At 41.0% G+C, this 26,438-nt stretch overlaps 3 protein-coding genes across 11 annotated transcripts; 2 read left to right on the top strand and 1 right to left on the bottom strand.

Moving 5' to 3' along the window:
* Nucleotides 1-1,613: 1,613 nt before the first annotated feature.
* On the top strand, nt 1,614-17,937 carry LOC310838285 (uncharacterized protein C11orf16). 3 transcript variants are annotated; one of them, XM_083725503.1, is made up of 6 exons: nt 1,614-1,701; nt 10,423-10,607; nt 10,923-11,085; nt 13,500-13,725; nt 14,296-14,961; nt 15,436-17,937. In XM_083725503.1, the coding sequence occupies exons 2-6, from the start codon at nt 10,441-10,443 to the stop codon at nt 15,645-15,647; spliced, it is 1,434 nt and encodes a 477-aa protein (XP_083581629.1). In that variant the 5' UTR covers nt 1,614-1,701; nt 10,423-10,440; the 3' UTR covers nt 15,648-17,937. The 3 variants fall into 3 exon arrangements, with proteins under 3 accessions (XP_083581629.1, XP_083581628.1, XP_083581630.1); XM_083725502.1 differs by lacking the exon at nt 1,614-1,701 and adding an exon at nt 7,735-7,785; XM_083725504.1 differs by lacking the exon at nt 1,614-1,701 and adding an exon at nt 7,735-7,785 and having other exon boundaries at nt 10,965-11,085.
* Nucleotides 5,012-7,164, top strand: ASCL3 (achaete-scute family bHLH transcription factor 3). Its single transcript, XM_083726057.1, has one exon. The coding sequence runs from the start codon at nt 5,155-5,157 to the stop codon at nt 5,746-5,748; it is 594 nt and encodes a 197-aa protein (XP_083582183.1). The 5' UTR covers nt 5,012-5,154; the 3' UTR covers nt 5,749-7,164.
* On the bottom strand, nt 14,113-26,438 carry AKIP1 (A-kinase interacting protein 1). 7 transcript variants are annotated; one of them, XM_083726006.1, is made up of 8 exons: nt 25,774-26,176; nt 24,261-24,412; nt 21,866-21,907; nt 20,435-20,518; nt 18,852-18,965; nt 18,177-18,272; nt 16,516-16,669; nt 14,113-14,888 (listed from the first exon to the last, which is right to left on the bottom strand). In XM_083726006.1, the coding sequence occupies exons 2-7, from the start codon at nt 24,396-24,398 to the stop codon at nt 16,541-16,543; spliced, it is 603 nt and encodes a 200-aa protein (XP_083582132.1). In that variant the 5' UTR covers nt 24,399-24,412; nt 25,774-26,176; the 3' UTR covers nt 14,113-14,888; nt 16,516-16,540. The 7 variants fall into 7 exon arrangements, with proteins under 7 accessions (XP_083582132.1, XP_083582130.1, XP_083582127.1 ...); XM_083726004.1 differs by lacking the exon at nt 25,774-26,176 and adding an exon at nt 26,216-26,438 and having other exon boundaries at nt 14,113-16,669; nt 24,261-24,408; XM_083726001.1 differs by lacking the exon at nt 25,774-26,176 and adding an exon at nt 26,216-26,432 and having other exon boundaries at nt 14,113-16,669.

Genomic DNA, 26,438 nt, shown 5'->3' on the forward strand with positions numbered 1-26,438 from the left:
TCATCTTGATTGGTCATTAGTTTGAGGACAAGGAAAGATTTCTTTGTCATAGCAATACTTTTAAAATGCATTTGAAGCCATGCTGTAATTACAACACTTTTGGGGTGTGTACCCAAGACTTGATTTGACCAAAGCCTGTTGTTATTCCTTCATCCTAAGGTAGTGTGTTTAAACCTGGTTTGTTTTGTCAGTGTGAGGACTTGAAGGTTTAGCTTGGTGGTGGTAATTTAAGTACATAGCCAACTAAGGGGGATAGCCAATGTTCGTCATTAATGTAAGTAAACCCATTGATGTCATTGGACTTAATTCAATTGATTTCAAGGAGTCTATGTGGAATATAACCTAGATTCAGTTGCAATTCTATAGACGTCTGCTCAGAATTAAGTCTTGCTGAGTTCAATGAGGCCTTCTCTCAGATAAGCGGCCATAGAATTGCAACCCTAATTCTCTTTGGCCTAAACATACTTGGCAAAAACAAGTTTTCTCCTAAAAACCTAAGCTGTGATCAAATTTGCATTTGTGCAATGGTACTTTTAACCACCTCCATTCATTTTGTAGCCTCTGGTGCTCCCTAAAAAGCAGCATTATTTTTAGACTGCTTTTCTGCCTGAAAGCCCTTAAAGCAGCTTACAACAATGAAAGCAAAATAAATCGCCCCATTACAATTACTGAAAACATAATGCAGCAGAGTATAATAGTGACTGTAGTACAGTACCACAGTAAGGCAAAATAGTCAGGGCAACATGAATTCCTCAGGGCCAAAGGCCCAGCTAAATAAAATACTGGCCACAGTGCCAGTAACACAATAGGTGGACACTTTGCATGGGAAATGGCAGGTCTTAAAAGCCATATATAGTTTAGGCCCAATATATTTAAAGGTGTGGACCAGTATTTTGAACTCCAAAAGAACTGGGAGAAAAAGGCTTCATATACGGTAATAGGCCTGTGAAAGAAGTCTGGCTGGAGCATCATGCTCCATTTGTAGTTTCCAAAACTTTTTCAGAGTTGTATGCAGATTATGTTATCGTAGTCCAGCCTTGATGTGCCCAAGGCATACAGGGCCAGCCATATAATGAGGCATGGTGAGATACTTGCCTGGACAGCAGATCACAAAGGGTGGTTGACCCACCATACTGTTTACAAGCCAGTTGGCCTTGCAGCTGCCACCCACACCACTATAGGTGGCCAGTCTGCCTGCTGTAGCTATTACTGCAGTATTGGCTGCTATCACCACTACTGCCTGCCCCCTTGTTCATAAGTTCCATTATGGTTGCCACAGGGATGCAGTTGGTTGCACTCCAAAAGGTCCCTCTGAGCTTGCTGTCGCTCTCTGAGGAAATGGAATCACATACCCAGGAAATAATGATAACTTTCTCTACCCATGTGGTCAAACTTGCCAGTCAAGATGGATATAGGTCAAGTGAGCAGGTGGTCTGCAGGTAGCCGTTGTTGGGCTACTGCTGGCTGGGAGGTGGACCCCATCTTAGCCTCCCCAACCCTTTTCTGCTGTACCTGCAGAACAGCAGCCCTTTGGAAGAGTCCGAATGTTTGGCCGGCCAGCCCTTCTCATGAAGAGTAAGAATTTTGACACAGCTGTGGCCGGTTTCTCTATCTCTGGTTTCCTGGGAAGCCTGCCTATGTGGAGTCTTGCCATTGGTGGTGAGCTGAAACTGGCGGGCTGGACTCAGGGTGACTCCAAAGGTGAGTTGTTTATTTGGGTGGGTTCTTCCTTTCAGAGGGTGATGAGGGTGAGGACACTCCCCCATTGGTGGTGACTGGTTGTGGGTGGGCTTGCTTCTAGGTGAGTGTGTGAAGCAGATGTCTGTGTGTATGTTAACCTGGATTCCAAGTAAAGTGGAATTATGGGGCGCTTCATCTGTGATGAAAGCATGAATAAACTTACAAGGATGGACCACCAAGAGTTGTAAACAAAAACCAAATAACCTCATAATGTGGAACATTGATTTACATGGTACTGATATAATTATGTTGGGAAAATAAGCCAACAGTGTAGATTTTAATATGAACTCTACCTGTATTTGGTCAGATTTATCATAATTTCTCCTCAGCTACTGCTCTAGTCATCATCTGCCAGTGGAAGAGGCAACTTGAGAGCAGAGAAGGGGCAGAGTTGGGGGGGTTACCATTTCACAGTATGCTCTCTTCTGCTTATTTATTTATTTATTTATTATTACTATTAATTTACATCCATACACAATCTTGGGTACATGTACAGCCTTAAATAGTTATACCATTAAATACTGATTTAAACTTGTATTTGTACATGGTCTTTTCTTGTAATTTCTAACTAAACTCTTCTGCTTAGTTAAGTTGCTAAACAAATTACATTTAAAATGAGTGCTTGGCATAACCAAATCTGTAGAAGACAGAGTTAGGATTCAAGATGATCATAACAGAGTAGAGAACTGGGCCCAAACTAACAAAATGAATTTCAATAGTGACAAATGTATGGTTCTGCACTTAGGCAGGAAGAGCCAGATGCACAAATATAGGATGGGGGACACCTGGGTTGTCAGAAGTACATGTGAAAAGTCTCTAGGGGCTTTAGTAGACCACAAGTTTAACATGAGTCAACAGTGTGATGCAGCAGCAAAAAAAGCTAATGCTATCTTGAGCTGCATCAACAGAAGTAAAGTGTCTTGATCAAGGGAAGTAATAGTGCTGCTCTATTCTGCCTTGGTCAGACCACACGTGGAGTACTGTGTCCAGTTCTGGGCGCCACAATTTAAGAAGGATGTTTACAAGCTGGAACATGTGCAGAGGAGATTGGATGGCCATCTGTCAGGGATGCTTTAGTTGAGATTCCTGCATTTCAGGGGGTTGGGCTAGATGACCCTTGGGGCCCCTTCCAACTCTATGATTCTATGAAATTGGTGATGACTGGACAGTGAACTGGCTTTAACTTTTACTAAGAAATGTCAGCATTTTATGATTTCCCAGTGGCCTTCTAAAATTGATTTGTAAATATCCACATTCACAGGCATTTATTGTAACTATAAAGATCGTCTGAAATAAATTTGTTGAGATTTGATTTGTGTGTTTAAGACACCTGAAGAAATATGTGGGGAAAGTACTCAAGATCTAGCAAATTCTTCTACAGTGTAAATATGAACATTTATTTGATAAAAATTAGTAAATTATTACAACAACTTACGCATTGGCAGTGTATAAATATGCTTCTGTCTGAAACCATAAAAACCATCTAATACGTTACACTTTCTATCCCATAATTCTAATATTTGTTGCCTTTATAGCTGCAGTGTGGGTGGAAGAAGCTAAACCAGAAAAGAGCAGATCTAACTGTAAGCTACTTTGCATATTGTCAATTGACTATAAATTTAGATCTGTCTTTTGACTCAGTCCAACAGGCACAAGAACTGTGGAACTCAGGTAAGGAATGTAAGGTAGATAGAGGCTAATAGCAAAATGTTACATGGTTTTTGTTAATATTAATCCAGATTGTTAAATTTAAATGATGCACATGATAAATATATACTTTGTGAGCTCTAGTTTATAGAATAGATCTATAGAGAAAAGTGCTTTAAGAATCAGCTTACTAACATACATAATTTTAGTGTGGAATTTTGAAGTTCAGTCCCTGTCTAATATTTTAGATTTTTCCTTGTGGTTCTGGGGATTCTTTTCCATTTCACCATAAGCAAGTCTAGGAATGAAAAACTTAGCTTTGTTTTATGATCTTGTGTTTTGTCTTTGGCACTGAGGCAAATTTCAGAAAGAATAAAGGAAATTATTTGAATTAATGAGACTTTACTTCATAGTAAATAATTCAGTTAACTGAGGTTTCTAATTCAAGTTAAAGGTTTGGTGAATTCAGTAATCTTTCCAAATGTTAAAATGCAAACATTAATTGACATTTTTATTATAGACAATTTTTATTATAGACAGTTTACTGATTCAGCTTTTATAATGCATGATCAATAAATATGTTTCATTGATTGCTGTTTAGCAATATAAAACTCCTAGCACATTTGCAAAGCTAAGCAGTGTCTGGTATGGTTTCAAATTGGATGGGGGACCAGACATGTTGAGATTCCTGCACTGGAGGAAGTTGGACTAGATGACCCTCCAACTCTACAATTCTATGATTCTATAATTCGGTTAAATCTTCCTTGCTCTACATTACAGGCTGCAGACCCAATTTGTTTGTGGGGGACACGTTCTTCTGTACATGTGTGTGTTATGGAATTCTCTATGCTGGAGTAGGCTAGTGGGAACTGACAAGTGTGATTGTGAGGCACGGGGAGAGCCAATTTCATCCCTTACATGTTCTGAAAGTCAGTTGGTGGGTCCTGAATCATTACGGAAGATTGATTGCTCTCTAAGCAACTTCCCATTAAATCCTAACCACATAGATTATATGCAATTAAATAACATGCCCGCAGTCAGAGTAATACTTTGATATTTGCTAGCAAGCTGATCCAGTAATCCCTGATAAATGGAAGAAAACAACTTCTTACACTATTGACTATTGCTTATAATAAAAATAATGTATTGGAAGGGAGGATGAGAAACATTAATTTACCATTACCTTTCACATTATTTGCTATATGAAGTTGTTGAGTTGCTATATTACAGAATAAAATATACAACATTATTTTGGCTGGAGGAGTTGGCAAATTTTGAATTCTGATGTTAGGCACAGCCTGAAAAGGAGAGTTTCTGTTAAAAGATATGGGGCACAATTTGATCAAGGTGAATACATGTAGGCCTCAATAATTTCAGTGAGAGAGTTAAGCACATTTCAAGCTTTCCCAAAGACAACACCCCTCTTTCCCTGGGCTAATAATCAGCATAAGTGATAGGAATAGCGAGGCACACACTGCAGAGAAAATGAGTGGGTACAGAGAATAATGGAGAAGTTCATGTACCAGTCATTCTGACAATGGCATGTGTTTTTGCCTAGGAAAATCTGCCATATGATTTCACATCCTCAACTGTAAAGCTAAAGAGATTTATCTAGTTGCAAGTATCTATGCTTATATTGATTTTAAAATATGTCCTTTGCATATGGAACACTGTATTTAAATAGGTCAGTACAACACCGTCTCCCACATATTTGCATAATATCAGAAGTGCACTAAAAATACTGACAATCACACCTAGCCTATTGCAATGTATGAATCACTAAAGCTGATACACAGTTCTCCATTTCTAGCTCTATACCTGAGACACCACAGTTTGGGCAGCTTTTGGGATGCCATGGACAGATTGCCAATCTTAAGCGACTCCCACGCTGGACAGATGTCTAGACTTGGCTGCAGGGACCTTTATGCTGCACTCCATTTCTACCCAGAGATCCCAAACCAACTTGCTGGCCCCGAAGATTTGCCTCTGCTTCCTTTCACACCAGAGCAGCTGACGGCTGAGAATTTCTACAGTGATCCTTGTGCGTTCCCGTTTCAAGGTCCCTGTGGGAATTTTGGCAGATGCGAGTACTCTTGCGGCCCAGCATTCATCAGAAAAAGGAATGAAAGGGAAAGGCAGAGAGTAAAGTGTGTCAACGAAGGCTACGCCAAACTCAGACATCACCTACCTGCCGAATACCTAGAGAAACGACTCAGCAAAGTAGAAACACTCCGAGCTGCAATTAAATACATCAGGTATCTCCAATCTGTGCTTTACAGTGATTCAGAGGAGAATAGCAGGGAAGCTCACCACACACCCAAAGATAGCTCTCAAAGCGATCACGCTCCAAGAACTTCATAGTCTGCTCAAGAGGAAATAAAGTCTTCTCTGGAAGCTCCAAAGACAACCCTGCCTGTTCAAAGATGCTTGTGAGACTGAACTTGCTATACAAAATGTGGTGATTTCAGGGCTTGTGACTGTGATGACATGAATCTTGCTAAAATGTGTGGAAGTTTCAAATGATTGAAATGGCTGGAATCGTTTTAACAGATTGAGATGAGAGATCAGTAATACGTGGTTAATTTTGGTTACAAGGGGGCAGGGGAAGACGCCAATGTGTCAACTCAAGCTGAATGCTTTAGGTTATATTTTAATAAAAAGATTCTGCTCCTTTCTGAGAACAGTAACCTCTCTCTCTTTGCTAACATTTATTTCTAAAAAATAATATAATTTAAGTTTCTCTATAGATTGATAAAATGTACAGTATAAAGTTTCTGTATAGATTCTGTTTGCACAGAATGTATAAACTGGAAACCACTTGACTGTTGTAACAGCAAGAACAAAAAAGACAGTATTGTAAAAACACACTAACTTTGGAAATGCTAATATTGAGTTAATTTTATCTGGATATTTTGTTTTTCGAAATCTAAATAAATCCTTGTTCCATGATCAAACTATATCTTAGAAGAATTTTGTTGTATTATACGGACACACAGTGAGAGAAAGACAATTAAGTGTCACAACATCGATAGTGAGTGGAAGAAATGAAGCTGAAGGAGTGTCTATACCTCTTGTTACTCCCTCTATTTCAAGAATATAAAGAAACTAACAAACGTACCTTAGGTTCTCTCAATTTTACTATTCCATTGTTTACTTGAGGATTTGAGCATCATAAATATTACTGATATAGACATTCCAAGAAAGATGCTTCTTCAGTGGTCTTTGAACTGCTAATCGGAGGAACACCCCTCCCCCAAATAATATAGAAAAAGCTTGAATCTTCTTATAAAGTCCTCTTTCCACATGGCTTTATTAGTAGTAATATTTATTAATATATATCATGCTTAATTGCCAAAGTGGCAATTCATAGGTGCAAGACAATTACAAAAAATATAAATGTACAATACAAAATTCCGTAAAAAATATTAAAATAAATAGCTACAATTAAATTGTGCACTAAACCAAACCCATTAAAACACAACAGTTAAAACAACTATTGAAATAGTTCTTTCAACCAAATACATGTTAATAAAGTTATTTATTTGTCACATTTAAATAAATTTCTGCAGGGTAGAAATGAGGTGCTGCTCAAAGTGGATTGTGGTTGCAGCTAGCTGAATAGTTTTTATCTTTATCAATAAGCTAAATTTAATAGATAATGATTTTAATTATATATTTTAATTTGTGTGCGTGTGTTTAATGTAAACCGCTCTTATGTTTTATTACAATCAAATGGTATAGAAATCTTGTGAAATAATAAAGAAATATTTTTATTGAGGAAAGGCTCTATAGTGTAGAGTGCACTGTGACTTTGAGCATTTGTTTTTTCTTTACAGTGGTACCTCGGGTTACATATTCTTCAGGTTACATACGCATCAGGTTACAGACTCCGCTAACCCATAAATAGTACCTCGGGTTAAGAACTTTGCTTCAGGATGAGAACAGAAATCGTGCAGCGGCGGCAGCAGGAGGCCCCCCTAGCTAAAGTGGTGCTTTAGGTTAAGAACAGTTTCAGGTTAAAAACAGACCTCCAGAATGAATTAAGTTCTTAACCCGAGGTACCACTGTATTTCTTTTCATTAGACTTGAGCATTCTCTGGACAATCTTCATTTTACCCTTGTCATTTTTCTTTCTTCAGTATTTAGTGTCACTGAATTTAGAAATAAGATGTACCTGAGAAAACATTCACAGCTGATATTCACACACTATGAATGTGTGTGTGTGTGTTTCACACATTCTGTACTATCAGACACATGTTCCTGTTTGCAGTGGCTCTATAGCAACCTGCTTAGAAACAGAAAACAGCCACCAATAACACTCCTTCTCAGCAGAGAGGTGCCGTATTGTTGAAGTCAAGCCAACTGAAAGATCCCAGCATTTAGTACTGCAAGCATCTGGTGAGTTCTAATTACTATTTTAGCAAATCAATGGACTGAAGAGTTTTAGGTTTGCCTCCCCCTTGCTGGTTTAGTTGGTAGATGGCTTCAATTTACTTGGTAGATTTGGGTATATATTTGGTGCTATTTGTGTTACTGTAATAGAGAAGCATTAAAAATAATATTTATTTCCAATGGATGGTAACTTAGTAAGTTCTACTGAATTCAATAGAACAGGTAATGTGCGCATAAGATAGCAGCCTTACACTTGAATAAACAAATTGTTTATTGTTGTAAGTTGTTTTAAATAGTTCTTAATGTGTTTTACGCTGCTTTGCACCTTGTGACCTTAGGATGAAGGGCAGGTAATAAAGAAATAAGAAAAAAACTACCTCACACTTTCTTCAGTATGTACAAAGATTATATGCTATAACTTTTGGAATATGCTAATTGATTTACATGTAATATACTGTAATCAATTAATAGCAAGAAAGCAGGTGTAAATTTTATTTAGTTGGTTGACAGGCCTAGTTAGAATAAAATAGAAGTGAGGCACAGATAATATAGGTCTTGATTATGCCTGAATTAGCATGTCAGCAGTATACAGTTTCCAGATGATTTGATGTCTTAATGATTGCACAGTTGCTACATATTTTCTCAAGGGAGTCCTTCTGTTAGAGGTGAGCCCTGTCTCCCAGCCCTCAAACCTCTTTTGTTTTTGTTTTTCCTCCTGGGAAATGCTAAAACAGTTAACCAACAAAATAATAAGCACATGATGAGCACTCTGAAAAACACCCATCTCCTTTTTAATGCTGACACCCATAATCAAGTCAGATTGTATCAATCTCTGAAGTGCTATAAAATCTTTTTGTCAGCGTGCTTAATAAATGCCTGGCATTTACTGTCACGTTGCAAATCTTACCTTGACAGCCGCAGAGTAAGTTCTCTCTTCACATGCCATTTCTCTGTATGATCATTCCCTTGCTGCAAGAAGGCAGTGATTATGAAGCACAAGAGAACACAGAGCAGATCAAAATATTTCCCCACCATAATTTTGCATGACTTAAATGGAACGACTTTTTCTAAACCTATTTCAACTATGGAAGCATTACCTGAGGTGCCTTCTGAATCATGAGGTACTTTGGGAGCACAACCTATATAACCTATTCCTATGTTTCTGGTTAGGTTATGGAGTACACAAAGGGAAGCAGGGCAAATGTTTCTCTTGGCTATAACCTGTATTTGATTGCCTTATTAATAGATTTGATTTGTCTAATTCCCATACGAACCTCTAATGTGATATGCAGAGATGTGGGAAGTGTTTCTGGAAAAACAGGCACATTGCAACTGACAACGGCAAACTGACCATGCAGGTTGCAAAATCCTACCTACACCAATAACCGAGTTGTCCCACCAGCAATGTAGATGGTTGAGGATCATCTTGAGTAGAACCCCTGTGTTAGGTGGCTAACCCCCTTTCTGGAGACCTGACCTGGCTCCCAAGCAAATCTTCCTCCCTCTGCCCAACTCCACTGATTTTGGCAACAGCAGCAAAAAGGATACATAGTGCTGTTCTGGACAAAAAGATTTAAACTTCTCCACCAAGCTCAGAGAATTTATTTACAAACAGAGACCTATGCAAAAACGCACAACCATTGTTGTTGTTGTTTGGTCCAAACTGTGTGGACCAACTGTACTAACTACTTACTGTACTTACTACTTACTACTTCCATGCTACATTGGTGTTTTTTCTGTATTACATAAAAAGTTGCTGTATTTCATCAAAAATTCACAATACAAACCTATGCATGTCTATTCAGAAGCAAGCACCCCTGGGATATATTGCCATATGAGCATGTCTACAATTGCAGCTTTATTTATACTGAAGTAGTGTGTATTTTCCACACATTTTCTTGCACTTGAACTGAATTAATAATCACATAGAGATTTATTATTAATAATAATAATTATTGAATTCATATACCGCCCTATACCCAGAGGTCTCAGGGCGGTTCACAGAATAAAAACCAAAAAGTCTACCAGTAGACTTTCATCTACCTTCTTCCCTTCTTCTCCCTTGTGATTCCAGGAATTGCACATTCAAACATAATCTTAAATGCTGTATTTAGCGGGGAATCCTAAAACCTTAAAAAAGAGCACAGGATTGCAACTGACAAACAGTGGTATTGTTCTGCAGGATGGTGGCTAGGAAATGGAGCTGGGGCTCTTTAAAATGTAAGACCATACAAATGTAGACACCAAATAGGGATTATCAAGTTATCGTTGTTGATGCTGCTGCTGTTATTTTGGACAGTGCTGCTACTTCTATAGCAATGTCAGTTTTGCTCACTACCTTCAAATCCCAAGCAGAACTCAGCCATTCCTCACAATTGTGCTTTTGTAAAAAGTTGGTCCAGATAAAGAATTTAATTCCTTACCAGTAGTTAGTACCGTACTTTCAAATCTATTCCCATTCAATGTCAGACGTTAGGGCCTGATTCATAACTGTTGCAGATGACATTCAGGAGAGCTCTCCAAAGCTATGAGCTTGAGCAGTGGCAGCAATTACTGTTATGTCATGGTGACATGTTTTCCTCCTTCAGAATACTTAACGTGCCTTATGGGGTGGTTGCTTTTTTCCCTTTTCTTTTTCGGTAGTGAAATACTTTGAAAGGAATGGATGGCTGCACCTGGTTCTCTTTGCCGTACCACAGCCATTGCTGTGCAATCCTAGCACCAGCTAAACCTTTGCATAGCAGCTTCACAGCTAATCCCAGTTCCACCTGCACTGGTGCCATTTCTGCACATGCTGCCTGTGTTGTTAGACCGCTCATCACAACAAGGTAATAACAAGTGTGTATGGGGGTGGGCAGACTAAAGTTGAAGAGTTCAAAAAAAGAGCTGCATTTTGAAATGCCAGCTCTCATACACAAATTCCATTCCAGTGTTCAGTTATAGATGTTGCATTGTAAATACATCTCTGGATTTTTCAAGTGGGGTGAGGGGTATTGTTGATGCCAAAACAGGGGTACGGAAGAATAATACTCCTGAGGTAAAACTTTTGCATCTGCATCAAGGTTCTAGTTGTTGTAGATGAAGTAGCTTTCCTTGTCATGTGTAGATAAAACAAGCATTAACACTTTCTCTGTTATTTGAAGGTGTTTACATTTCGGCCACTGCCTCCATTTTCCTCCTCTTAGAACATGTGAGGCAGTAAAAAACTTGGAGCGATCCTTGGACACTGTTGGCATTCCTGTTTTGGCAAGAAGAGAACCTGATGGTTATTATTATCCTGGCACAATAATAAAAGCTATTATAGAGGCAAGTTGCTATATGATTTTTTTCTGGCATGTGTAGATGGGACATTAATAATTCACACCAGAATCTTTATGGATTCTGCTAAAGGCATCAGATTCTGGGTGTATGTCAATCACAACTGCTGCATTCAATGGAAGTTGGTGTCTGCCTCATTTTGATGGAGAAAAAAACTCTTTAATATTAGTGGCATCCTTCCCTCCTTTTACCTGCTGAATAATTGGGAATTCTGATGGATCATGAGGACCACTCTCTAGCCATTTATTGCACAGAGTTGCTACAATCTGTATTTGAAAATTGTGACACATTACCACCAAGCTTTCAGCCCCATTTGACAACAACTTTCCCATATTTTCAGAAATTTCTAGATTTCATTTGACTTGTCTGAGGTCCATCTTGCATGAGACCTACTGCTGCCAAGGTCACAACTACACCATACATTTACAGTACATGCTGTTCCCCTCAAAGAATCCTGGGAAATGTAGTTTACCCCTCACAATTTACAATTCCCAGCATCCTTAACAAACTACCAGTGCCAAAATTCTTAGTTTAGGGAAAGCTATGTGGTTGAAATGTGTGGTGTGGCTGTGACCCAAGTCTCTGTCCAACTTATTGGCACAGGTTATCTTGTGTGTGTGTGTGGTTTTTTTTAACCTTCCTGCCAAGTGTATCTGGAGATTTTTGCTGTTTGGGGACAATATCCCATCCGTTGTTATGAGTAAACGAATGGACATTATACTTGCTGGAAATGTCTTAGCGTGTTAATATATATAAACTTGACACTTTTTGTCCTCTGTACACAGGAAAAACAACCTTCAATTCATTAGCTGTTAGCACTTGAAACTTTAAAAAAAATATGTTGTGCTGTTTTTGAAGTGTAAGAAAAAGGCAAGGCTGTTTATCAAAGTTTCTGGAAGACTGACAAATTTGAAATGCCTGGTATTCAGCATGTAGTGGGAGTGACTGGCAATAATATATTTTTTTTTGTAGTGTTTGATTCCTTTCATTACACAACATGGTGGCCACTTATGCATTACTTTAAAAAAAGAGGATTTTTTAATTAAAAGGACAAAATGTGATTAGCATAAAAATTCCATATGCTTATTTATGCAGATGAGGAAATACTGGGAAGAATTCAACATTGTACTATGTTGATAATACTAACAGGACAAGCTTGCCAGACAGAACAATCCCCCTCTCCTCCCTCCTCATGCTATTCTAGGGGTGCTCTCTAACACCCCCCCCCCCCGAGTCAATTTGGGGAGCACAGGCAGAACACAGGTGAAAGAGATGAGGGAAAGCCCCATTGTACAAATCTAAGTCACTGTGCAGGCTTCCACCGATGGGACTCATTAACTGTATGCCATCAGACGAATGTAACGTAAAAATAAATTCCATATATCTCACCGTAGTGGGGGAAACTGCGACCTATGTGCCAGCTCAGTCTTTGGTCCAGGTCCTATCTGTTGATGGCCAACTTCAAGGCTCCAGTTCTTCCTTCTAATGGTTCTTTAATCTTTAAACCAAACTTAGACCAAAGGACACTTTTAAGTAGAGGCTGCCTGTCCTTTGATAAGTCCTTCAATTAGAGGACTGCTCTCTGTAACATAGGAAATGCGGCCAACCCAACACACACAGATATGCCCACTGCATGGGCATAGCCAGTATTTTTGTTAGGGTGGAGAACCTCAGTTAGCTATGTATTTTTACTGATTGGGGGGGGGAGCTGCCCCTCCCTGTACCCCCTTGGCTACGCCCATAGTCTTCTGTAATGCTCCTCTCTGGAAATTAATAGGGGATCCATTGTAGGCAGGTAAACCCCACATCCATTTTGCAATTCCTAAAGTTGTTACCAACGGTTGGAACACAGGAAGCTGCCTTATACCAGATTAGACTACAGTATTGTTCATTTAGCCCAATACTCTTTACTCTTGGCTGGCAGTAGCTGCCTAAGGTCTCATTCAGAGGTCTTCCATACCATCTATTAGCTAATTCTTTTAAACTGGATTTCTGCCTGCAAAGTGCATCCTCTTCCACTGAGCTATATCTGTTTAGCATTTTATTATGAACTTGCCCTTTGAGAATACAGTTTTTCCAGGCATGGCAGCTGAACAGCAGCATGTTTTCTACTTTAAGTTAACAGCAAAAGGTGTGTTTTTTTTTGTATAGAATTATTTTCTACAGCTTTAAATTGTTTTTCTTGTTATCTTGCCACCCTGATCAACTTTTTAAAAACCATGCATGAAAAGACACAAGCTTAACATTTTCCTCCAACATCAAAAACTTTGTACTAACATGGCCAGCATCCTGCATTTCCCGCCCTCCATTTCTTAAGCTATCATAGATGTGACGGCTAATTATTTCATGACTAAAGCTTGTTAGTTTTTCATTTTAATTCCCCATCTTGTTTCTGGCACCAGGGTGAGAAAAGAACCTTTCTTGTACAGTTTGCCAAGTCATTTGGACTGAGTGAGGACACAACATGCGTGCAAGAAACAGCCAGCAGTGACATGTTTGAGTGTGTGAATGGAATGAGGCATTCCATACTGCCAGGTGATAAAGTGCTGGCACCCTGGGAGCCACAGCAAAAAAGATATGGCCCTGGCACTACCATCCAAGGCATGGAAACCAGGGATCCCTTGAGAGGTAAAACCCAGTTTGCTTGTTTTTTAATATGAGCCAGTAGCTGAACTAGCTTTTTGTGTGTATATGTATAATATAGCCCTGAACATAGGAAGTGCAGTATGCTCCTGTGGTTTTCATTTACTCTTCGTATTTCATTTACTATTAAATTATGCATATGGTGGAAAAACACTGCTTATGTCAAAGCTCTGGTGAATATTTTTTTTAAAACCCTCAAACAGGTATTTAATTATTATGCATACTTTCTAGACTGGAATATAAAGACCACCCTTTTGTGGCTACATAATCAGATTGATTTAAACTGACAAACTATTCTTAATCAGATTGATTTAAACTGACAAACTATTATTAGCATTAGCTGTGCTCCTTTGGGCAGAAGGGCAGAATCAATTTTTTAAAATATAGATATTTTATTTAGACAATTAAGCATTTATATACATGTAAAAGATCACATACAGAAACATACAATAAAAACACCACAGCCCCAGTCCCTTCCTTAAAATTAGGATAGAAATTTAATAAATTGAGGAGAGTGATGGTTTTCCGCAGTTTATATTTTTCTCTTCAAAACAGGGAAAGAAGATGAAGAAATTATAGTCAGCTTCTGGAATGGCAAGAAAGCCAAAGTCCCATTGGGTGTAGCCCTGTGGATTTCCCCAGTGCAGTGGGAGAGGATTGTGGAGATGATCCGGATGCCCCTTACCAGCAGGAAAGCATCTGAAGGGCAACTCCAAAGACCTGGTCACTACAGTGGCTCATGTAGGGCTATAACAGACTCCATGCATGGATGCGCTGTAGGTGGCCTCTGCCGGCTCCAGAGGCCATGTTGCTCTTTCATCTCCCCCTGCTCCAGGTGCTTTCAACACACATGCTCATTCCTTGGACATCCACAGTACGCTTCCTGCTGCTGCCCTAAATACAGTGGCTGCTGGTGGCCACCCTCTTTAACTGAACCACCCCAGAGAAACGTTGAAGAAGAGTTCAGCAGTAAACCATTACTGGCAGTGGAAGGGCCTCCAAAGGAAGAAGCAGCCACTGTTGTGTCCAGCTCTTCTTCTTCTTCATGCTCCTCCGGTTCCAGAAATGGTACAGAAACAGGTTTGACCAAGACCACAATGGTAGATCATGCAGTGAACACGGATTCTAGTCTTTTTGAAAAGCCCAAGCTGCAAGAAACCAGGAGACCTTGTTGGAAATACTGGAAGAGAAGCCATCCCAGCTCTCGTCATAACAGCCACGGTACACAATATTTCATTTGAATGAGCTTCAAAGTGGAAGGTAGAGGAGTGCCAAAACCTACCTGGCATTATCATATTGGTTGAGGTGAACAGCTATACTGAGACTGATTTTTCTGCTAATGGTATCACAGCTACTAACATACTTGGGGATTTCTGGTTTGTTAACTGTGTATTTGTTGGTGTGTGTGTGTGGAGATGAAAAGCACTTGAGGGTTTTTTATTTTTACAATCAAGTGGTGTATAAATTTTATGAAATAATTTGCATGAAGTAGTAATATATATCGAGTCAAATCGTGAGCCAACCCCCCCCCCCCCCGTTGTCTCCAATTGCCTTAACAGAAGAGAGGGATGTTGAAATAATAAATCATGAGGGGGGGAAACCCCCAAAACACTCGGTTCCCTATTTCATACCTTGTTTGATTATTTTGTCTTCGTCTAACTACTCACAAATTAAGTGTTATACTATCATGTATAGGAACCAATTATACTTTGGACAGCACCTGCAGAAAGGAAAGATCTGAAACCAAAGCAGTTCCTTATATGGATCCGTCCCCAACTGCACTGATCAACCACAGTGCCATGTTTGAAACTATTGAACAGTCTCCTCGAAGGCAACTTACTGTGAAGGAAGTCTTGGGTCACAAAGATGTCAAACCATCCTCAGGAGGAGATCAAGGAACACAGTAAAAAAGAAAAGAAAAAACTACCCTCTACTGAAAGCATATGCTTGTTTTTAATTCTTCTTTTTTGTGGGTCCACAAGAATATATTAAGATATTTAGGATAATGATGTTGGATCATTAGCATCTAATAAATTATATATATGGTAATTTCCCCAGGAAATTAACAAGTGTTCTCTTGTTTCAACACTGGATGGGCCCTAGAGGAGATCAGTGCATCTAACCAAAGTACAACAGAAAATTCAAATATATTTTGAAGTAACTGTTTTTGGACTTTTGGGACCAGACAGGTTAGCAAAAAGGAAGTTGTTGTTGTTGTTGTTGCTGTTTAGTTGTTTAGTTGTGTCCGACTCTTTGTGACCCCATGAACCAGAGCATGCCAGGCACTCCTGTCTTCCACTGCCTCCCGCAGTTTGGGCAAACTCATGTTTTCCAAATGATAAATATGCTCTGTTAGCAGCAAAGCATTTTAGTTTAGGATTCAACCACCAATATCTGTGACTGACTAAATGGTGCACTCTGCGGTTACCTGGAACTACGTAACTAAATAAGACTCCCCTTTCTATTCTGTTGATTTTATTTCAATAGCCTCTGCCATTATATTAGCAGTTCATTCAGAAAGGCAAATGACAAAGAATTTAAAGTCTTTTCAAAAACATTTGCACTTTTAAATTTATTGTTTACAGGGCATTGCATAGTATAAAAGTGAAAATACACATGATTCAAGTTAGGGGAAATGTGAACAAAGTTTCACACTATAATATACAGACAGCATAAAACCTGAGATCGTATTTAATTATATAGGGTAAATAGCCTGAGAAAATTTTATTTAAAAAGTGACACTTGAAAGACACCAAAATCTATTTCATTTGTTACCTTGATGAAACAGAAAGACTATCTGTCATAAATCAAAGGTCAAATTTACGCTTTCTCCTGACCGAACATCTACCAGATGTGTTTGTTTGACTGTGTTGTCATACGAAGAGGCAGAGACTGTGTAGGTGCCAGGAGAAACTTCAATGTAGATATCCTGAATATAAAATATACATGTCAAGATTTTTCAAATCAAAACCCCATTCATGTTCTTATGCTAAATAGCTCCAACTACTAAAATAAATGTTTAACTATTTGGACAAAAAATCTCTCATCAAATTTCTTAACCACAGCATATGAACGCAAAGATGCAAAACTCAACTTGTCCTAGAAGACAACTGACAAGACCAAGAACACTGGTGGTGAGAGAGGAAGAGAGTGGCAGCTCTGAGATGCTTAGACAACATTTGGCACCCTTGCCCTTGTGGTAACACAAAGGGATGCCATCCCCTTGGCTGACTGGTGAAGTGGGTTGCTCAATGAAGTGTTGTCACTTTAGGTGAGAGCTATGGGTGAGGCTGAATGTGAAAAGACACCTCTGGGTGAGAGCCAGGGGTATCTGGAGAGCAGCTGTCCAGGTCAGAGCATGACTGGTGGTTGGAGGGAGAGGATCCCAAGATTAAGTCTGGTGAATTGTATGGTTGGGTGGGATATTTGGTGTCTGGATAACTGTAAGGACATCCTCCTCTTGTAAGATGTGCTGCTGGTAGTGTGAGATTTATATTTTCACATACTGCATAACCAGAGGGTGACTTATTGATTGGTTGTGTTTGGAAGTTTCCAAGGCACTTTGTGGACAAAATTGCCCGCCTTCAAGACTTAGGACACCACAGTAACATGTCTGAGTGATGTGCCTGACATACCATCTAGTCAGCTTTTGTGGATCAGCTTGAGCTTGAGAATGTGGGCTAAAGTAAAGTTTAGCTGGCCAAGTGCCCCCTTGACCTTTGTCCATCATTGCTTCCTTTGAGATAGCCAGGGGTGTGTGTGTGTGTGTGTGTGTGTGTGTGTGTGTGTGTAGAGGTGAGTCCAGGATGTGATAAATGTAGGGCTACCATGCCCTAAACAATTTTGGTCCAGACAGAACACCTTCTCCCATAAAGACCTGCATGGTTACTATGATCTAATAAAGTCTTCCTGGTTGTGTCACAGCCTGCTGAGGTCCATCTTGCAGCAAAAAGGGGGAGGGCTTTTTCTGTTATGGTGCCCACCCTTTGGAACAGGATCCTCCCTACTGTACTTGGGTTTCCAGAACCTGCAAAAAATACATATGTTCTCCCAGACCTTTGCAGCTCATTAATACCAGATTGCTGTGTTTGTCCCATAAGACTCCTGTGGCTATTGCTCTAAACGACTAAACAACCACCACCTTTTTTTAAATGTAGGACAATATAAAGAAGTTTTAAATAAATATAATTATAAAATCCAATTACTGTAGCTAACAAAGAATTTTGATTATGTTCAGGAGCATGTCGGCTGGTGGAGCTGGGAGGGAACGTCACCATGGAGTGTGTTTGTGGTTTCCTCCATGTAAAAACCAATAGCATTTATTTCATTCCAGAAGCACTACGCATTCTAATTCATCAATTGAATGCCTGTGCACCCTACACAGATAAAAACAAAGCCCACAAAAGCCTTAAAATGTTAAGTGAACTTATACTTGCTTTTATTTTATGTTCAGCATTCTCTGCTGGAATTAAAGCAGCTGTATCTGTATCAGGACAACCAGGTTCTTCCACTATTGGGACATTTTTACTTTCCTAGAGAGAGCAGATATAGTTTATGGAATCTCAAGCTGGATGTGACCAAGTTCAGCCTATCCACCAGCCTCAAGCAAACAGACCTAATCCAAATCAGCACAAAGCAAGTACCAAGAAGGTGCCTGTAGCAGCTTTAGAGGCATATATGGGGGGGGAGGCAGGGGGCAGACTGGGAGCCACACCGCGGGGGGCGGCACTTACTGCGGGGCCTGCAGAGTGCCTGAGCCACGCGTCTCTCCTGGGAAGAATAATTCTGGAAGGATAGGATAATACAGTAGGAAGATGTCTACAGGAGGAGATGTCCAAAATAACAAAATGCCCCTTAAGGCAATGTTGGAAAATTCTTCCAAATAAATTACAAATTTATGTGTCATTTAGAAGATTAGCAGAGGCTTGGTTGAAGCGGCATCAAGAGACTCCTTTGAGTAAGTTGACCCTTGGACAACATATATTTGCTTAAAATAGGGATGGCTAACCTGTGGCCCTCCAGGTGTAATTTGGGGGTTGGGGGCCCCATTCCTAGCTTAAAAGGTTTAGCCATTCCTAGCTTAAAAGGAGAATTATGTTCAGTACACTCACCTCATTTTCAAATGCCTTTAGCAAGTTTTCAGATGACTCCCTGCTATGGTATCTGAATATATGTGCAACTTCGTACTCTTTGAACTGAAATGGTGGTACGCAACAGTAATAGTTCTGGAATAGAGTTGAAGAAGAAAATATTAATTACTAAACCAAGAAGTGTGTGTGGTGCTAAAATAATGAAATGTCTTGATGTGGGCCTGCCCCATGAAGATGTGAATAACAATTCCCTCGTCTCTGCTGCCACCAGAAGGACAAATGTGAAAGGACTTTGTCAGACAGAAATGCCTGTGTTTGGTACTGTAAATCAGGGGTTAGGAACCTGTGGCCTTCCAGATGTTGCTGGATTACAACTGCCACCATGCTTGACTATTGGCCATGCTGGCCAGGACTGATGGGAGTTGAAGTCCAAAAACATCCAAAGGGTCACAGCGTTCCTATCTCTGCTATAAATAAGATGACCAACTCCTCCCCCCGCATTCTGCTCCATGTGGTTGGATCCCTTTCCTGACAATGGGAAATTGGGATGTCTCTGGATTCATATTTGGCCCACACTAATCGCTGCCCTCAGAGCAAGCGCTTGGAAATGTTGGGGTAATTAAATCAGTGTAGAAATTGGTACTGCGAAGTCAGAAGAAGCCCGCATCCCCAAGAAATGTCAAAATGAAAGCCCTGCCAATAACCCCACAAAAGTTACTAGCCTGCAAAGAAACTTAATAGCCTGTTTCTCCATGGAGGCAGGAAATGCCAGATATGCAGGCTTCAGCTCTCAGCAGGATAGTAAGAAAAAGCTTGCCTCTTCTGTCAAGCTGGCCAGTGCGGGGGCAGATTGCTCCATTCCTCTTCCGCTAGCCCACTGTGGTCCCATGCCGACTAGGGAGAAAGTGTCTTTCCTCTTTCTACAGCTATCACATTAGCTATACAGGCTATCAAAGGAGGAACAGGCTGATCTTGCATGGACTTTCTAGCTGTAAGAGCCTTGTTAAATACAAGGCTGAAATATAATATGTCTGAATGTTGGCTTGAAAGTGTGTGGTCAACACCTGGTGAAATTTCTGAAGTCTCAGGGAAGATGGAGGGCTGGCTAGGTAGGGTTCAATACTAAGCATGGCTCCTTACCCCTCCTCTTTCGTGTTAGACATGATAAATGATTTGTGGGAGGGGGGAAATCCTGCACATTTCCACCCTGCCAAAGGGATCTCTGAGGAAGCTGACAAAGATACTCATGGAACAGAATCCAGACTTGCTTGATGGCGATTTTGTTTTCCTTCAGCCCATTGAGTTTTGATAATTCAACACAGTATAAACTGGTATTTCCTAAAATGCAGTTGCAATATAGCCTTAATATGGCTTGCTGGTAGAACTCACGCTTTGCACGCACAAGGTGTCAGATTCAATATCCGGGCCTGGAGAGACCCCTGCCTAAATCCCTGGAGAGCCACTGCCAGTGGGTGAAGACAGTACTGAGCTACATCGACCAATGTTATGTAAGGCAGCTTCCTACGTCCCTAATAGTTGTCACTCAAGCTTCTGTACTGACTCCCAGCACAGCAGTCATTGCTTCCATCTCAAGAACCATTTACCTCGCATTCTGCTGAGATGTGGCCCATGTGTTCAGCAACAGAAGCAAAAGCAGCAGCAAGACATGCATCTTCATCCTCGCCTTCCTGTTTCCATGAAATAAAATGTCCTGTCACTATGAAAACAATGGGAAATATACAGCCCAAAAAGGCAACGCAGTGGTTGTATTTGCATGTCATTTTTTATACTGAAATCTCCATAATAAATTATAGTTTACTGTGATAGGAACAAGTCATAGCAAGCCTCAGGCTTGAGTTCCCCCCTCCATTATCCTCCACCACTGTAGAAGGAAAACTTTCACTTTGGTTTTCATTAACTACAGTTTAGTGTTCTATATATGCTGTTGGATCTACTTGCGAGTCTATTCACACATACACATGAGCCTGTATCTTATACATATATTCAAAGAGGCACAGCATTGGAGATCTTTAATCTAGAGAAAATTGCCCACCACAATGGTGACAATTTAGAAATACTGCCTTGCTTATTTGGAAAAATGATCGAGAACCAACAAATATTGTCAAAATGAATATGAAATGTTTTCTTTTCACGAAATGGTTGGCAGTGAGTTAAATGATTTTGCAGCTTGGAAGTATCAATACAATAGAGAAATGTAGAATAGCAAGATGGCTACTTGTTTAAAAAAAAGTTACAGGCTACCAAAAGCTGCCTGATCTATAAATTTATACAGTGGTACCTCAGGTTACACACGCTTCAGGTTACAGACTCCGCTAACCCAGAAATAGTGCTTCAGGTTAAGAACTTTGCTTCAGGATGAGAACAGAAATCGAGCACCGGCAGCGTGGTGGCAGCAGGAGGCCCCATTAGCTAAAGTGGTGCTTCAGGTTAAAAACAGTTTCAGGTTAAGAATGGAGCTCCGGAACGAATTAAGTACTTAACCCGAGGTACCACTTTATTGGTATTACTGAGCTAGGTGAAGATGGGAGGAGAAGAATTCGCCTTGCATGGATCAGGTACTAAAAAACCAGCTGAGTGGAATCCTAAGCCCTCAAAGGGAAAAGCTGAAATGCAAAAGACTGTGTGTTGGTTAATGCAAGTATTAGCAGACGGCAAGATTAAGGAAATGAGAAAACTAGGGATTGGAAAGAGAAGACACTAATAATCACTTCTCATGAGGAAGGGAGAGTGAACAGAAGTGATTTCTAAAGTTTCACCGTGACTTGTGGTGGCATGGCTGTAACTGAACCCAAGGTTCTTTGTAGTGTAATCAATTCATTTGGGTGGTGAGCCCTTTATAAGCAGAAGGTGAAAACTTGCATGTTTTCCTCTATCCTCTGAAAGGACACTGTTGGCTCAGGATGTGATGGGGTGACTGAAGGCAGGCAAGCCTTCCTAGGGAGTGCTGATTCCAACCCTAGCTTCCTTAGATTCTAGTTAATAACGTTTCAAAAACAGAAAAAGGCATTTCTTACATGATATGTAGCATTGGCTGTTGCTTTCCACGATGCTCCTGACTAATCCAAAGAAAATAAACAGAGGTGAGAGGCAGGTAAACAGGGAGAAAAGGCAAGGGAAAGGTCAAACTATGGCCCCTGAAGGCATCCAAGTATTACAGCAGGCATGAAACACAGGGTTTGTGGACATATTTTGGATCTGTAAGATGTCCAGTTATAGGAAACAGATTTTCTGGCATTAGCTCTAACACAATGGGCAACCGCTTTAATAACAGTTCTGGACAGAAGGAACATTTTGTTGCTGTTGTTTAGTCGTGTCCGATTCTTCGTGACCCCATGGAAGGAACATTAGATACTAGTTAACAGAATTACTATTAAACATATCAATATGTTTCCCTAAATGAAGGTCATGAGAGGTCTCTGGCTAATCAGAACTCACATGGAGGGAAGACAGTGGTACTTTCCCAGGAAATGTATATTTAGACTTAATCCAATTACTGGTGGGAGAAGATGGAAGAACCCTCAGGCCAAAAAGGAGCATATGCTTACATTAGATATAGCAAGAAACTAGTTAGGCTTGAAGCTATGTCATCATCAAAATGACTGTTCCTTCCTATGCACAGCTGCTACTATAGGAAGATATCCTGTTTAAACCAATGCTTCTGTCTCTGTTACTTTGCAATGGCAACATGCTCATTGCTCAAAGCAAAACCAAAATAGACACAGGGTTCCAAGGCATATGCTGAGTTTCAGCCGATCTGAGCTAAACCTTAAACTGTGGTTATTTTAACTACGGTATATTTTCTTGAAAAAAACCGGCTTCATAGGGTCTGAAACCACATAAGGCTTGCGTCTGCTCAGTGCCTGGATGGGTGACTACTTGGAAAACACATGAACACTGCTTTGGGTTCCATGGCTGAAGAGAGGCAGGATATATCTCTACGAAAACAAACTGGTTTGAAGTTTCAGACAAACCAGTTCTGATAACATGATGAACCACAGTTGCTCATGGACAGTAGCAAAAGATTCTGAACTCCTCCTTGCAGCTCTTTATCCAATATCTGAGGATTATTATAAGCTATTATCAAGTGCTTCCTGCAGCTATCCAATCAAAGAACCAGGATATTGAGAGTTGTGGCAGAATTCTATACCCTTACCCTAAGAGTTATGGAAGAATTCTGTTCTTTTGCTCACCCACCCTGCCTTGACTTCATGCACATCAAGGGTTATGATGAGACACTACAAATCCTCTAAAGGGGTAGCATGCCATTTTTACATTTTAGTTTTACGGAGAGATTTTCATTTCAGTTCCATTTCTGGTATTGAAAAAAATCCTCTTAGTTTCTGAAGTAAAGAGAACATTTGAGTGGTTCTTTTGGATTATTGCTGCTTCAGAAAAGATTTCAGTCTTGTACAGTTTTCCTGTGGACTGAGTATGTGTCATTTTAACAAATGAAACAACAACAACTGTTTGCCTCCCATTTGGTTTTACCTGACATTTTCTGTCTTATTCAGAGTCCCACGTTTAACAAATGGCAGGCAAAAATAACTTGCTTGAAGATTTAAGAAAGAAAATGTGGGCAAAAAGGTAACAGGTAAAGGAAAACACAGATGGCACATGAAATAATATTTTACATACCTACATGCAGGGCAAACCTTTGAGAAAAGGCAGTATCTACAGTGACAATTATATTTAGCAATCTTTGTAATGAGCCAAGTAGCACCCCCTGTTCAGTTAGTTATACAAGCAATCTTGTAAGATACACAACAGAAGCAGACAAGGCCTTATCATCTGGAACCAGAATAGCCAGCTGTTGCTGGACTCCAACTCCATCAGCCCCAGGCAGCAAGGCCAATGGTTGGGAATTATGGGAACAATGGGAACCCCAAAGAATCATTAGATGACACCAGAGTCGGGCCAGCTATTAGGCAGGGTGAGGTCGCTGCCTCAGGTGGCAAAGCCCCCCAAGCAAGCCCATCAGCGCCGATTTCAGGCAAGATCACATCCACTGTGGGCGAGACCTCACCCAAAATCTTGCAGAGCATGCAAAAGCTCACTCAAAATCAGCACGATCTTGCCTGAAATGGGCTATAATGGCTGTGGCGCTTCTTTGCCAGCAGATGGAACAGGGTGTGCAGTAGCAGTTATGGCATCGTCAGTGGCAAGGTGGCACTTCCCATTTTGCTTCAAGTGGCAAAATTGGATGCACCACCCCCGGGTAACTTTCTCTAATCTCTTTGTTGGTGCATCTGGAGTGAAACCGAGCTCTTAACCATAGTGGGCGACAAGAACACCGAGGACATTCAGCTCTGTTTAGGTATTATTACAACTTACTCACAATGGAACAGCAGCTTCTCGGTAGCATTAAAAGGTTCAGGTATGGAAGCAACTGCCTTTGGTTACAGCACTTACCTGAAAAGCCCTCCTTTCAAATGTAGCAGGCAATGGCCAGTTCAATTTCCGTGTTTTTGCCCGCTCCAGAACTTCCTGGGCCAGTGTTGCTGTGCGCTGCATGCGATAGCGGTTCAAGCTTATTTCTTGGGATTCCATTTCTTGTGTCCTGACTTAAAAAAAATATTTAGCCCAATGAATTTGTTCAGGCAGTCACGGACAAACACGCTAACCAAAAAGACAGAGGGAGGAGATCAATAACAAAACTACATTTCCTAGCCATCTCCCCAAAGATTCAGGTTCTTTTTTCATTACCCAAAAGCTGCCCTGCCCATTTACTGAAGCTCACAACCCTGCAGCCCTTTTGTGTTGGGAGGGGGGATACAGGCTGGCATTTTAATGCCAAGAAGATCATCTGGAGGCTTCAAAATGCTTCCATGCATGAGGAGCCCCACTCCCACACCAAATACCCATCTGAAAGCAGCTGCTCATGCTGCTTACCATTCCCACTCACCTCTCCTTTGCCTGTTAAGCAAGCAGGCAGCAGTGATGAAGAGGAGGAGGGGAGCTAGTGGCAATGAGCTGGTTCAGATGCAATGCTAAGTGCTGGTTTAGCATTATATGAAGGAGTCTTGGGCAAGCATGGTCTCCCTTCCTCTGCCCTCCCCTGGTGCAGCTGTGGGATGACTTCTGTTTTTAATTCACCATTTACTGTTACACCCAGTGCCTAAACTGTAGCTAGCTTTAACTATACTTTAGGAAAAGAAGACTTCACAAGCCAACATAATTAAGACAAACAACACTTTGTCTGGGTTCAGACAGAACATTACAATCTTGCCCTCACAACCATGCCCAAGGAAGATCAGGAAGAGCTGTTACGTCCAAGGCTTGTTCACATAACATTAAGCCATGGTGTTATGCCTTGTGCAATGCAATCAGTGGCATTATGTCACCACACTATGTGTGGCCCTGCAAGCCAATGAGTGGAAGGAGGAGAAGAGAAGGTAACACACGACACACAAATGATATGCTATACAGGGCAAGTAGAGGTGACTATATCTCAACTTAATAAGTCAATATATAAGTAAACCTCTTGCCTCCCCCCACTTGCCCCCTTCATAGGATGAGCATTCAGACTGGGAAACTATACCGTTCAATTTCAAAACAAGCCTGGGCATGAAATAAATTGATTTAATATCCTGGATTGTTTCAACGCTAGGACTTACAGGGTGCTTCCAGAAGGGGGCTAAATACTGTAAAAGAGATATTGGCAACAGGTTCGTTTTTCTTTTTTAGAAAAACTTATCAGATTTTTACCAGAAATGGTACATTTAGGTTCAATTGTGGAGGGGTAAGAATACAAACCGGCCTTTTGATGACATCACCACCTGGCTGCTGCAAGAAAAAGAAAAAAAGCGCTTCCCCGTGCACAAACAGCACCACTCCCACCCAAAGCACACCTCTGGAAGCACCTAGTTTCCCTATTTAGACCAAAAAAAGAGGGCACGTGTGGCTTTTGGATTTGATTACTCACCCTACCAAAGAAAAAGGAATAGTCTCGTTCTTATCTCAGCTTATTAAGCGAAGGCATGATAAATAATCCAAAACGGGCAACATTACATACAGTGGCGCACCCTGCAAAGCGCGAGCACAAATAAAGCAATGCTCGTGCTTCCCTCTTGTGCCGCGGGAAGAGGAGCGACTTTATTTGCTTGTGCGCTCTTTCCACTTATAGACCGCTCCGTGACCCAAAAGACCTCGAAGCGGCTTAAGCGATTAACACCCTCCGCCAGCTACGGCTCTCATCACCCCCAGCTGGGTTGGCGGGAGTTGGTTGTCCAGCACACGCGGAGGGCACCAGGTTGGGGGAAGGCGCGGTTCACCAGACCCTCCCGAGGGAAGCCTTCCTCTCCCGCGCGCGCGCTCCGCTGAGAAGGCGCACATGCTCCCTCTACCGGCAGGCTGGGGGAACTCACCGTCAGCCGTACTTCCTGGGGGAACTCAGCAATAAGCGGCGATAACAGATCCTCCTGCGCGAAGCCCCCGCTTCCCTTTTAAAGCGTCAGCGGCCAAAGGAGCCGCCGGTGACGTCACCGAGCAGCCGCTCTCCTTTTCTACGAGCTTCTAACGGCGGCGAGCGGGTGTCCCTGTTTAGCGGGCGGCGCTGCGTCACAAAGGGCGTGCGTGACGACCCGCTTT

This window comes from Podarcis gaigeae (assembly GCF_964106915.1).
Source record: "Podarcis gaigeae genome assembly, chromosome: 1".
Classification (NCBI taxonomy): Eukaryota; Metazoa; Chordata; class Lepidosauria; order Squamata; family Lacertidae; genus Podarcis; species Podarcis gaigeae.